The sequence below is a fragment of the Ascidia mentula genome, chromosome 2 (genome assembly GCF_947561715.1).
Source record: "Ascidia mentula chromosome 2, kaAscMent1.1, whole genome shotgun sequence".
Taxonomy (NCBI): domain Eukaryota; kingdom Metazoa; phylum Chordata; class Ascidiacea; order Phlebobranchia; family Ascidiidae; genus Ascidia; species Ascidia mentula.
Window position 1 is genome coordinate 4,285,075 of NC_138567.1, and position 14,382 is coordinate 4,299,456.

Genomic DNA, 14,382 nt, shown 5'->3' on the forward strand with positions numbered 1-14,382 from the left:
ATGTTGAGTTTGGCTGTTTCTTTTTAGATTACAGCGATGCTCACTGGAAATATCACAGCAAATCTCCAAACGAAAATAAATGTTACAACAAATGAAGAAGAAGACAAATCATGTGTTTTGATCAGTCATAGCAACCCTATAAATGGTTTCGATAAAGATGCTAATTCTCAAAGTCTCACTGTTGGATTAGCAGTGGGAATTGTGGTAGGCGTGTTGATTCTTGTGTCAATCGGATCATATGTTTTATGGAGAAGGTAAATGGAATGTCACTACTTGAAATTTTACTGGAAAGTTTGCGTTTCGTTTCGTTTTGCAGACGACCAAATGCTGGAAATTCGTCAATAAATGGCCTACATGAGAACGTTGGCGGTAGGTGTATTATTAAGTCTGTGTTAATAAAACTTTTGTAAGGAGATGCATATGTTACGGAATTATTTCGGCAGCTTTGCAATTAAGCGGTTAGATGTTTTTGGGTGGCGATATTATCCCTCAATTAACCCTTCTACCTAATTCGGTACTTTGCACAAAACTGCCTCCCTAATTCTGATACTGCCCAGAACCCTGCAATAACGGCTCACCACAAAGCCAAAGTAACCCAGGCTGATTTAACTTATTGGACGTCATGTTCAACTTTAAAACGAATAAAAACAGTACAAAATGCCACTGGCCAAGATCTCAATAATCCACAACACCGTAAAAGACATGCTCACTATACGACGCCCAGAAGAAGACTCGCTAGATTTAGGGAAATCCTTCGCTACACCACAATCACCAACCAATCAGGATGCGCCTTCTCGACACGCGGCACATCCGGGGCATAAGCGGAGCGTAAAATAATAGGAGAGGGGAGACGAAAGTAATAAAATAGTGTGGTGAAAGTGAAGTGAGAGACTTAAAAGCGATATACGTGCGTAAAACAACATAATAAATAAGTGGTAACAACGAAAGAAAACAGTGAAATTACAAGGTGCCACCAAGAAAGGTGAAAACAATGAAATACATACAATAACTAACAAAAGTGAAAGATGACGTGAAGGAAAGAAAGTTCGTAACACTCCCCCCAACCCAAGAATTGTCCTACTCCTGTTGGACATTGGTCTACACGTGTGTCTCCGACGAGAATCGAACTGGCCGGCGTCGGGTCCGTGTAGACCTTCTGCATCCGCCCGAATTATCCGGTGAACTCGATACCTCTCCATTGTCCAGGCCGTCGCGTAACTGGTCGATCTCCACTCCGTAAGATCGTCTTGAATCTTCTCGGAGGGATCCCAATAAATCTGCCGGAAGGCGCAACGGTCGGCCGGTCAGAAGGGTGTGCGGAGCTTCTCCCGTTGCTTCATGGGCGCTTGCGTTGTAAGCCGCGACTACTCCTGGCAACGCCTCGTCCCATCGTCGTTCGTCTTTCTGTATGTAATTTCTTATCATTGTTATTACGGTCTTATTATTGAATTCGACACCGCCTTATCCGGGCGCGTGATATGACGTAGTACGGCTTTTCTTACAGCCCATCAGGCGCAACAGCTCGGAAAACAGGTGACTTTCAAAATTTGTCCCTCTATCCTATCGGAATGGACCGTTTCCGGGACGCCGTGCACCGTAAACCAATTGCGGTAAAGCAAGCTAGCGGTCTCATTTGCGGTTTGTTGTCGCATCGGCCACGCTCTAACGTATTTTGTGAAAAGGTCGCAGGCTACCAGTATAAATTGGTAACCCGAACGGGTAAGTGGTAGTGGCCCAATAACATCTACTTCAATCCTTTGCATGGGTTTATCCTCATGCGAAGGTATAAGCGGCGCTTGAAAATGTTGCGTTGGCTTTTTGTTGTATTGGCACGTTATACAGTTGCGACAAAATGTCTCGACAGATTCGTGCCATTTATGCCAATAAAACCGCTCGGAAACTTTTGCTAAAGTTTTGGCAATGCCCAAATGTCCCCCTCCATGTACATCATCATGTAAGCTGGACGTCGCTTCCCAGACCAGGCTTGTCGGCAAAACGATTTTTAAATCATCCTCCCAAGAGGAGTTTCCGCGGCAACAAAGAATGTTCGCCTTCAGTAACAAGCCACTATAACGGGACCAGTAGTGGCGAATCGCGGCGGATTCTCGCTTGACCGCTTTAAATTTCGGGCGTATACCTCTCTTGACCCATTCTCTTACGGCAGCTAGCTCCGGGTTGTTACTCTGCCACTCCAGCAGCTCGTTCTGTTCATATCCGATGGTTGCTTTTAAGTCCACGGCGTTAACCTGTTCAATCCCTCGGCCTTCATCCGCTATCTTGTATGGACATTCTGGATCATCCTCCAGGGAGTCTAGACGGGAAAGTGCGTCCGCGTTACGGTGTTTGCTTCCCTCCCTGTGATGTATATCAAAATCGTAGGCGGAGAGATGTTCGACCCAGCGCGCGCATTGCCCGTATAATTCTTTTGACTTCCACAGCCACCTCAACGAGGAATGGTCAGTCCGTAACATAAATTTTTGACCAAGGAGATAGCAACGGTAAAGCTTGGTCGCAAATATTACGGCGAGCAGCTCTTTTCGCGTGGCCGAGTAGTTGCGCTCTGACCTATTTAGGGTACGGCTGCCATAAGCCACAACACACTCCTTACCATCAACTTCCTGGGAAAGGACGCATCCCACGGCAGTATCGGATGCGTCCGTGTCAAGTATGAATGACTTATTGAAGTTAGGGTAGCAAAGGATCGGAGCGGTCGTAAGGTACCGTTTCAACTGAGCGAAGGCCTCCTGGCATTGGTCGTCCCACTGGAACCGCTTTCCTTTTTCTGTCTGCCTGTGGAGAGGACCTGCGATCTTCGCATAGTCACGAATAAATTTGCGATAGTAAGATGTTAGGCCTAAAAACTGCCGGATCTCCTTCACATGACGCGGTGTTGGCCATTCGGAAACCGACTGTACTTTGTTGGGGTCGCATCGTATTCCGTCCTTCGACAACACGTGACCTAAAAAAGCCACCTCCTCTTTGAAAAGCGAACACTTAGACGGCTTTAACGTCAGTCCCGCGGTTTGAATTCTCTCTAGGACGTCAGCTAGTCGATTTAAGTGTTGCTCGAAAGTATTGGAGGCACCCCGCCACTCGATCCCGCTTAATACCATGCGCATTAAGCGTTGAAAGGTCGCTGCCGAATTGCATAGACCCATAGGCATTACTTTAAATTCAAACAGGCCGACGTGACTGGTAAACGCAGTTTTCTCTTGAGAAGAGGCATCCATAGCGACCTGCCAATAGCCAGATTTCAGGTCTAGCGTAGAAAAATACGCCGCGTTCGACATTTGGTCTAGGCTGTCATCTATCCGGGGGATCGGGTAACTGTTCTTTTTAGTTAGCTCGTTTAGCTTGCGGTAATCGACACAAAAACGAGTCTCACCGGATTTCTTTCGAACCAACACGATCGGACTGCTCCACGGCGATTTAGACGGCCGAATCAGTCCTTGTTTGTCCATTTCTGCCAAAATCTCTTCCACGTTTGCCTTGTTGTGGTGGGGCATGCGGCGGGGCGGCTGTCGCACTGGAGCGTTATTTCCTGTGTCGATCACGTGACGCACCACGTCCGTGCGTCCAAGGTCAACGTCAGATGTGGAGAAGGCGTCCTGGTTGGCGCGAAGAAGGGCAAACAGCTTTCCTCTTTGTTCTTCAGTTAGGTGGTTTCCGATCTGGGCTTGCTCTATAATGCACTTAAACGGGTCACGGTTATCCGCTGTTTCGTGTGGTGACACCGAACAAATTTCTGCGCAGCCGCCAAAACAATCCGGGTGTTTACATTTCGCCGACGATCCATCGACTACCACACATGCGCCAGACATTGGACATTCGACATTGCCAAAGGCATAAACAGGCGATGCCTGGGCGATCCTTGACCCGCTTGGTATTTCTACCGCTTCGTACCCCAAATTCGCGACATAGACCCCAACAGTGTTACTCTGCGCCATCGTTATACTCGTAGCCGTCAACAACCCATATTTTTCCACAAACCCGTCTATCTTCTCAGTTAGAAAAGGGGTTTCCCCGGTGTGCGGCTTTTGGCAAAAGTTTGCTGTTACACATACCTCGGTAAACGCGGGAATGGTGACATCGTCGACGACGTACACCTCGGAAGGTTGTGGCAACGGCACCGGAGAATGCGAGAGTGGCACGCTTGCATCCCCCGCTGTTAGCACGTTGGCTTCGTAGCAGATCTGGCATTTGTTTGACTGGAGGAAATCTAATCCTAGAATAAGGTCGTGCGAAACTCGCGTGAGTCATCAATCCTCCCACTCGGAGGGGAAGCTCGACGCAGCCTTTTACCGCCAATTGCTGTCCGCCGGCCCCGACTAAGTTCTTCTTTGAGCACCTGTTTACCTGGTCGTGCTGCTCGGCGCTTAAGGAATGCCACTTTAGGGTATTAATAAAGCAGACACTGGAGCCGGTGTTCAACAATGCACACATTCTCGTCCGGCCGACCAGTAAGTTGACAAACCGCAACGGCGCTGCTGGTGTAGTGGGTTTTTCACCGACTTTGGCGCCAAACATTTGGGTGCATCTCGAGCTATACGTTTTTGGTCGAAGTGACATTTTATCTCCGGTGCACGACGAATCGATCTGAAAAACGAAGGTGTACGTGGTATGTTTTGACGTCTCGTGTTGACGTCCCTTGTGCGCATACCCGTGTGCGGGCAGTCGCGCCGCATATGGCCAAGTCCACCGCAACCATAGCAAGTCCGTTCTCGCACGTTGTTGTATTGTGGTCGTTCGCGCTTTATGGCATCCACTTGAGCTTGTAACTTCGATAAGGTGTCCTCGAATTGTGCGTTCTTTTCCTTGGAACGTTTCTCCATGTCTTCTAACTTTTTTAGTACTAATCCCATCTCTGATGCTTTTGTGTTTACTGCAGCGACTTGGACAAAGCTCGGTGTTTGTGTATTGACAACGACTTGAGCTGCGGCTCTGAATGATCGCTCATATTTGATGGTATTCGGGATAGTGTCCGCGAGGCGCCGGTCTTGCAAGCCTTGCAGTAAGGTAATGTATAGAACCTCATTTTTAAGGGCCGCGTCAGCGGAGTTGCTGTAGGCACCATCGCCCAGTGTCTGTAGGGCGTAAACAAATTCACGTGCTGATTCGCCAGGTAATTGCACGCGCCTTATCAGCTCGGCGCGTTGACGCTCTGCGTGTTGACCAGTACCCCTTTGGCGCAATGCGCGTTCTTTGAGGTCCTTGTAGGAAACCTCGAACAAGTTTGCGTCTTTTTCTTGTATTGTCCATTTCAAGTCGTTGTCAATGCTTGCCAGGAACAGGTGTCGTTTCATTTTTTCTGAGGCCTCGACGCTCGTACAATATGACTCAAATACATTAAAATACTGTCCTAGGTCACCTCCCGGCCGTAAAGGCTGAGGTTGCATTAAAACATTAAAAGCCATTGTTAAGAAAAACCAACCTTTAAAATATCATAAAACCAAAATACACGTAGGGAGTCTTCCCAGTAAAACCAGCCGGGTGTGGTGACAGGGTCCTGGCGTGCTCGCCAAGTTGTTACGGAATTATTTCGGCAGCTTTGCAAATAAGCGGTTAGTTGTTTTTGGGTGGCAATGTTTTCCCTCAATTAACCCTTCTACCTAATTCGGTACTTTGCACAAAACTGCCTCCCTAATTCTGATACTGCCCAGAACCCTGCAATAACGGCTCACCACAAAGCCAAAGTAACCCAGGCTGATTTAACTTATTGGACGTCGTGTTCAACTATAAAACGAATAAAAACAGTACAAAATGCCACTGGCCAAGATTTCAATAATCCACAACACCGTAAAAGAGATGCTCACCACACGACGCCCAGAAGAAGACTCGCTAGATTTAGGGAAATCCTTCGCTACACCACAATCACCAACCAATCAGGATGCGCCTTCTCGACACGCGGCACATCCGGGGCATAAGCGGAGCGTAAAATAATAGGAGAGGGGAGACGAAAGTAATAAAATAGTGTGGTGAAAGTGAAGTGAGAGACTTAAAAGCGATATACGTGCGTAAAACAATATAATAAATAAGTGGTAACAACGAAAGAAAACAGTGAAATTACAAGGTGCCAGCAAGAAAGGTGAAAACAATGAAATACATACAATAATTAACAAAAGTGAAAGGTGACGTGAAGGAAAGAAAATTCGTAACAAATATTTGCAAACAACTTTTTTGCATCTTTCTCAACTTATTAAATTGTTTACAGATACATCAAATCAATACGAAAATATCGATACTGCCCCAACATACATGACTGTTGTTCACCACCCACCAGAGGGCGTATACGAAAATTAAATCACTGTATTACTACCCAAGATAATCTATGTTCGAATCCCGGTGCGATCAAAATCAATGAATTTGGTAGTTGTACATCTGTATCTGTGTTTGGAAAATATGATGTTTGTATAAACCAATCGATGTTTAGTTGCATTAGTTTTGACAAACAAAGTTTGTATCTGTGATAAAAAAATAATAAGTTATCTTGTAATTAAGTTTTGTTCACTAATTGCGCCTCATGTATCATGGAAATACAGTTGCTCATACAATTGCCGCAATTAGTGAATAAGATCCTGCACAATACGTCGAATTTGCAAGAATAAATAATAGTTAAATTATTGTGTAGAGCAGTGTTACGAAGTTCGGCGGTACACAACAATCTACTATCTAAAAGCTATAGCGTCATAAGTTTTCTAAATATATGCTGATTTTAAAGCTTTTATATTAGTCTAGTCGCATTTACAAGCGATACATCAAGTGTACTCTTTGAATATCAGCGTTTCGAGGCTCACCAGCTGCGTTGCATTGGCTTGGAGGCTACAAAAGTAGCTCATCTCCAGCAGGGAGACAATTAACTGAGTATTCAGTTGCTGCCTTGTTGTTTGATAGCATGTCTGATTGTTTGGTATGATGAATCACAATATTAGCATAAGTATACGCATTGCTATCCGCTAGTTCTATGTCATATTTCTTACCACCTACATGGTCTCTATGCCAGCAACACTGCGCTATAACTGGTAACAGTCTTTATGGTCACTTGACGAGTTTGGGAATCGACAGCAAATTCGGGAATTGATAGTTTTTATCGGGTTTCTTATAACCTAGCGTATGAGCAGTTTAAACAAATAAATACAAGCTACAGAGGCTGTTTTAATTGTACTGTTTACTCTAAAGGTAGTACGCATTATATTGTTGGTCTGATTCACAAAACAATATTGTCCGTTCAAGTAATGAGAAATGTTTTGAATGTTGTATCCAAACAAATGTGGTTTATTATGTTCCTTCAGCTCCTGACAGTACCAAACGGTAGGTAATTATTTATCACTGAGTATTTGATTATTTTATAGTTTAATTGCATCTGACAGTGCGCAGTCAAACCATCAAAGCAGTAAAGGACAGTATTTTGATATTATCTGATGATCTTGTGGATGCGAACACTGCACAGGAGAAATGTGGGTTGATGGGTGGAAATCTTGTAATGACTGATGACCCACAGATTAATACAACTCTGGCACAACTTTTAACCGATAAATATACAAATGGTAATTTTTTACAGCTTATTTATAATATCCCAGCAGTTTGGTCTCTGAACGGCAACCAACTAACACAGGTTTAAAACGACTATGGATTTTCCATGATTTTACGGGTACAGATATATTTGGATATTATTTTAATGAAAATGCAGTGGGCAATTATTGGAAAAGTACAAAATTACTTGGAATTTTGTCGTATCTTGATTTTGATACTAGGTGAGTAAACATTTCACGCCAACGAACAATCGATTGCATATCAAACATTCTGTTGAGTTTTGGCATGGTTTGTTGTATTAAAAACTATATTTAAAACCTTACGGTTCGTATCAAACTTATGTGGGATCATTCTTCGTACCAGGTAATCTTTCTTCCCTATTCATTGTACTATAACAAATAGGTTTCTGTTTAACTGTGTAAAAGGGTAATATGATGTACATTGTAAAACCAATGAAAGCAACGAAGATTATTTTGCAACAATATACGTAGTTTATTTTTTTGTGCTCTTGGCCACATTCGTTGTCAAGCTTAAAATAAAGACCGACTACATTTTGCCGCAAGTCGCACACCCTGATATGAATCAGTCTTTCGTTACCGATTATAAATTTTTTTTTTCGTTTTTATTATACTCAAATCAATCATCATTTAACCAACCGGGAAAACGAAAAACACCAGAGCAAATTACTTGTTGTAGATATCAATGTTCTAATCGGAGCTCGTTTTAACACTTCACTCAATGGTTGGTATTGGAGCGACGGATCTCCAGCAAACTTCTCTGTTACCAACGTCACAACTTGTCAGCAGAAAGCGTTGCATTATGGGATCGGATGGGAACAATCAAGCGTTAAGTGTAGTGGGGAACCTGCTTACTACGCTTGTCAAGTTAAATATAAGTTTTAATTTTAAACAGTTTGTGTCAAATTTTTGTCTGATATTAATCAATCATCAATCGAAAACGCTTTCTAGTTTTCAAGAAGAAACATTTGACATTGTTTTGTTTTTGGAATTACCGTCATAAAAAATATATTACTCTTTTTTGCGTTGTTGTCTTTGTTTTAAGCACAAGAATACCATTATTTGGGTAATCTATTCCAACACAGTCATCTAATTTTTTGATCCTCGACAGTTGTTGCTTCGGCGAATCCTTGCAATGTTACATCAATCAATATACAATGGAGTGGTTTGGACAAAATAATTGCCAATCACATTTTTAACCCAGATGTAAGTTCACTCATTTATTTTGTTCATTTTATAGTAGGCGATCAAACTAAAAACTCTCGATAGAAGGACAGGGCAATTTTTTTGCAAGCAAAAGTCAAAGTTGAAGTTGTTCAGCTTGGAATATCAATCTACCGTAATTACAACATCAAATCAACAACCATCAGCAACCTAAATAAATCGACATTTTACTCTTTCCAGGTTTGAGTGGAACTTGGTTGGTAAAACTATATGTTGAGTTTGGCTGTCTCTTTTTAGATTACAGCGATGCTCACTGGAAATATCACAGCAAATCTCCAAACGAAAATAAATATTACGACAATTGAAGAAGAAGACAAATCATGTTTTTTTACCTGTAAGGTGTTATGTATGGTATGGCTGTGTTATTGCTTTATTGCCGTATATTGTGTTTGCAGCGACGGCAACATCAGAAATCACAACTCATGGGAAAACCACAGTATTTAGTTCTATTAATTATGCGAATGGTTTAGATGAAGATACTCATCCCCAAAATATCACTGCTGGTTTAGTTGTGGGAATTGTGGTTGGCGTGCTGATTCTTGTGTCAATCGGAACATATATTTTATGGAGAAGGTAAATAAAATATTTTAAAGTTTTACTGAAAATTTTGTGCAACATTTATGTTTAAAATGAGTTATTTTGTGAACAATTAAACGACCTGACATTAATTCGAGCATTGTGTTTGATACAATAAACAATAAACTGATGACGCTGGTATTGAACTGATGCCTTTTAGAGACCCTGATTGTTGTATCCTCATATATGTGTTTGTTTATTACACAGGGATTGAACTGGAGGGACTGATTCTGATTTATTGAAATGAGCCAGACAATAGATAATATTTTTATCATACGGCCGCTACAAACTAAAAAAATCAGACAATAGAACTTGTTTTATAAACACAGCCATGCAAAATGTGTTTGCAATCATTAAATATCTGCTTAGTCCTACGCGTTTAAACTATTGTATGGAAACCAGCGCATTTTTGCTGTTTTATTTTGTTTTCCAGACGACTACAGCCTGGAAACTCGACAACAAACGACGTACATGGTAAAGCAGGCGGTAGGTGTATTTTCAAGTCTGTGTTAATAAGACTATTGCAAGAACAAAAAGTTAGTTTTTGTATCTTTCTTAACTTGAAATTGTTTACAGAAACATCAAATCAATACGAAAATATTGAAACTGTCCCAACATACATGAATGTTGTACACCACCCACCAGAGGGCGTATACGAAAATTGAAAACACTGTATTCCTACCCAAGATAACCTATGTTTGAATCTCGGTGCGATCAAAACTTTACAGAGTTAATGAAATTCGTACTTGTGCATCTGTATCTGTAATTGCAAAATGAGATGTTTGCAAACTAGTCGTACTGTGAATGAATTAGTATTTTAAGTTACATTTTTAATAAACGCAGTTTGTAACAGTGACGAAAGAATAATATGTTAACTTGAACTTGTCTTGTGATTAGCATTTGTTGAGTTGATAACAATATTATGGTTGTTTCTTTCCCAGCATTTTGTTAACAAAGGGAAGCAAAGCATTTAATGCATTTCATTATGTGCAAATAATGAATAAGAACCTGTACAAAACATGGGTTTTGCAACAAAACGCAAAAGTTAAATTAATGTGTACAGCATTGCTGTTGGTGACGTCACGCATTATTTAAAGTTACGAAGTTCGGCGGTACACCACAATCCAACATCTCAGGGCTATGGCGTCAAAAGTTGTCTATATAACTTTGAAAGTTAGTCTAGACGCATTCACACGCGGCAAGTAAAGTCTTTGCTCATTAGCGTTTCGAGGCACACCGGTTGCTTGGAGGCTGCGAAGGTAGCAAGAATTCATCGAGTACAGAAAGACAATTAACTGAATATTCAGTTGTTGCCTTGTTGTTTTCTAGCATGTTCGCCTGTTTGGTAAGATTAATCACAGTATTAGCCCAAGTATACGCATTATTGTTATCTGCTCAGACCACGTCAAATTTCCTGTCACCCACATAGTCTATATGGCAGCAGCACTGCGCTTTAACAGAAGAAAGCGAAGCGTTTATTGCATTTTTTCACTGGACTGAAGTGCACTTTTTAACGCGTTCAATCAACCTTGTATGCATTATGGAAATTCAGTTGGTCATACAATAACTGCAAATAGTAAACAAGAACCTATACAAAACATGGGTTTTGCAAGAAAAAGTACAACTTAAATTAATGAGTATAGCTGTGTGCCCTTTTCTCCCTGAAGTCACACTTTACTAAAAGTTGTTAAATTGGGCGGTACACAACAACCTACTTTCTAAAAGCTATGGCGTCATAAGTTGTCTAAAATATATGTTAATTTTAAAGCATTAAAGTATTAGTCTAGTCGCATTCAAAAGCGATACACCAAGTATATGGTCTTTGGACATTAGCGTTTGGTGCTAAACCGGCTGCGGTTTATTGACGTAGAGGCTACAAAGTAACTGGAATGCATCTCGAGTAGAGAGACAATTAACTGAGTATTCAGTTGTTGCCTTGTTGTTTGCTAGCATGTCCGCCTGTTTGGTAAGATGAATCACAATATTAGCCCAAGTATGCATGTTGCTATCGGCTAAGCCTACGTCATATTTCCTACCACCCACATAGTCTGTATGGAAGCAACACTGTGCTTTAACTGGTAACAGCCTTTAAGATAACTTGTTGAGTTGGAACTTCGAGATTCACAGCTTTCACCAGGTTTTCATAACGTAGTGTATGAGCAGTTTAAACAAGTAAACACAAAACACAGAGGCTGCTTTTGTACTGCTTACTCAAAAGGCAGTAAGCATTTATGTTGTTGGTCTTAAATGGTTCACAAAAAAATATTGTCCGTTTAGGTAATGAGAAATGTTTTAAATGTTGCATCCACACAAATGTGGTTTATTTTACTCCTTCAGCTCCTCACTGTGCCAAAAGGTAAGTAAATATTTGTCACTGAGTATTTGATTATTTTATGGTTTAATTGCATCTGACAGTGCACAGTCAATCCATCAAAGCAGTAAAGGACAGTATTTTGGTATTATCTGATGATCTTGTGGATGCGAACACTGCACAGGAGAAATGTAGGTTGATGGGTGGAAATCTTCTAATGACGGATGACCAACAAATTAACACAACGCTGATACAACTTTTAACTGATAAATATACAAACGGTAATTTTTTACATTGTTATTTCAAAACAGTTTGGTCTGTTAATGGCAACCAACTAATACAGATTTAAAACGCGTATGGATTTTCCATGATTTTACGGGTACACAAATATTTGGATATTATTTTATTGAAAATGCAGTGGGTAATTATTGGAAAAGTACAAAATCACTTGGAATTCTGTCGTATCTTGACTTTGATACAAGGTGAGTAAACATTTCACGCTAATTAAAAATCGATTGCAAACATTTTGTTGAGTGTTGGCATGGTTTGTTATATTGAGAGCTACACTTTATGCTTGTCTTTTCATGCGGGAAACATTTCAGAAAACCTGGAAACACATCACGAGTTTATTTTTGCTACGCATATTCCGAAAGTCATTCCCAAAGAAGAAAATGGCAAGTGAGAGTAGGTGCAAATTGTCAAGTTGGAGTAAGGAGTCAAGCAGGATGGAATGGTGAGCGAAATGTAACTTGGTACATTGGCGGAGTATCAAGTTAGACAACCACCAAACGAGAACGGAAAAAAATCAAAAACGATCAAGTTTCTTCCAAATGCCACCACATCGAAAACTATCAAGAACACCAAACGGGAATGGTTGTTAGCAAGATAAATCATCTATAGGGAAAAATTACATACACATGTTTACGATATGGTGGCAGTTGGAAGAAACTGGTTTGTTTTAGATTTTTATTGTATTAACATGCAAGGTTTCTTTGTTAAACAGGTTGGGCCTACCAGTTTAACTTAACAGCTCGCAGCACCTCGGGACCAGGTTACAAGCAGATATATATGTATGAATATGACGGTCTGTGGGCAACTATGTTAAGAAGTGTCAATAAACATTTCGGTTCGTATCAAACTTACGTGGGATCATTCTACGTACCAGGTAATCTTTCTTCTCTGTTCATTGTACACTAATAAATAGGTTTCTGTTTAACTGTGTAAAATTGAAACATGATATACATTGTAAAACCAATGATAGCAACGAAGATTATTTTGCAATAAGTTTATTTGTCGAGTTTGTGCCCTTGGCCACATTCGTTGTCAAGCTTATAAAAAAAGACCGACTACATTTTGCCGCAAGTCGCACACCCTGATATGAATCAGTCTTTCGTTACCGATTATAAATTTTCTTTTTTCTTGTTTTTATTTTACTCAAATCAATCATCATTTAACCAACCGGGAAAACTAAAAACACCAGAGCAAATTACTTGTTGTAGATGTCAATGTTATGATCGGAGCTCGTTTTAACACTTCACTTAATGGTTGGTATTGGAGCGGCGGATCTCCAGCAAACTTCTCTGTTTCCAACGTCACAACTTGTCAACAGAGAGCGTTGCGTTATGGGATCGGATGGGAGCAGTCAAGCGTGAAATGTAGTGGAAAACCAGCTTATTACGCTTGTCAAGTTAAATGTAACGTTTAATTTTAAACAGTTTGTAAAAAATTTTTGTCTGATATTAATCAATCATCAATCGAAAACGCTTTATAGTTTTCAAGAAGAAACATTTGACATTGTTTTGTTTTTGGAATTACCGTTATAAATCATTTAATACACTTGTTTTTTGCGTTGTTGTCTTTGTTTTAAGCACAAGAATACCATTATTTGGGTAATCTATTCCAATACAGTCATCTAATTTGTTGTTCCTTGACAGTTGTTGCTTCGGCGAAGGTACTTCCTTGCAATGTTACATCAATCAATATACAATGGAGTGGTTTGGACAAAATAATGGACTACCAATTCTTCAAACCAGATGTAAGTTTACCTTCCCACATTTTTGTTACGGCTTGTATATGGCAGACGATCAAAATATACCCAAAAGAAATAAGTTCAAGACAAGAATATCTTTTTATGCTTTGCAGCCAGAAGTTAAAATTTATGTAACTCAGCTTGGAATATCAATCTACCATAATTACAGCATCAAATCAACAACCATCACCAACCTAAATGAATCGACGTTTTACTCTTTTCAGGTTTGAGTGGAACTTGGTTGGCACAACTATATGTTGAGTTTGGCTGTTTCTTTTTAGATTACAGCGATGCTCACTGGAAATATCACAGCAAATCTCCAAACGAAAATAAATGTTACAACAAATGAAGAAGAAGACAAATCATGTTTTTTGATCTGTGAGATCTTATCTATGTATGTCTGTGTCATTGCTGTATTGTTGCATACTGTGTTTGCAGCAAAAGCTACACCTGAAAGCACAACTGCAGAATAAACTACAGAATTCAGTCATAGCAACCCTATAAATGGTTTCGATAAAGATACTAATTCTCAAAGTTTCACTGTTGGATTACCAGTGGGAATTGTGGTAGGCGTGTTGATTCTTGTGTCAATCGGATCATATGTTTTATGGAGAAGGTAAATGGAATATTACTACTTAAAATTTTACTAGAAAATTTGTGTTTCGTTTTGTTTTGCAGACGACCAAATACTGGAA

At 40.5% G+C, this 14,382-nt stretch overlaps 2 protein-coding genes and 1 pseudogene across 2 annotated transcripts in view; 2 read left to right on the forward strand and 1 right to left on the reverse strand.

The window, feature by feature from the left end:
• Positions 1-14,382, forward strand: part of LOC145890695 (receptor-type tyrosine-protein phosphatase epsilon-like) — a 33,653-nt gene that overhangs the window by 10,848 nt on the left and 8,423 nt on the right. The gene's annotated exons all lie outside the window — the stretch shown is intronic.
• Positions 1,099-5,414, reverse strand: LOC145888870 (uncharacterized; annotated as a pseudogene).
• On the forward strand, positions 11,570-13,979 carry LOC145890702 (uncharacterized). The gene is made up of 8 exons (XM_082981841.1): positions 11,570-11,703; positions 11,763-11,939; positions 12,002-12,140; positions 12,261-12,391; positions 12,662-12,823; positions 13,158-13,352; positions 13,593-13,693; positions 13,912-13,979. Exons 1-8 carry the CDS (start codon positions 11,628-11,630, stop codon positions 13,915-13,917), a joined length of 987 nt encoding a protein of 328 aa, XP_082837967.1. The 5' UTR covers positions 11,570-11,627; the 3' UTR covers positions 13,918-13,979.

What these genes read in the sequence shown, in the direction of transcription:
- LOC145890702 (XM_082981841.1), top strand. Translation starts at nt 11,628, where the DNA reads ATGAGAAATGTTTTAAATGTTGCATCCACACAAATGTGGTTTATTTTA. An exon ending in AACTGATAAATATACAAACG is followed by an intron (nt 11,940 to 12,001) that starts GTAATTTTTTAC and finishes CAACTAATACAG; the next exon opens with ATTTAAAACGCGTATGGATT. An exon ending in GGGATCATTCTACGTACCAG is followed by an intron (nt 12,824 to 13,157) that starts GTAATCTTTCTT and finishes TACTTGTTGTAG; the next exon opens with ATGTCAATGTTATGATCGGA.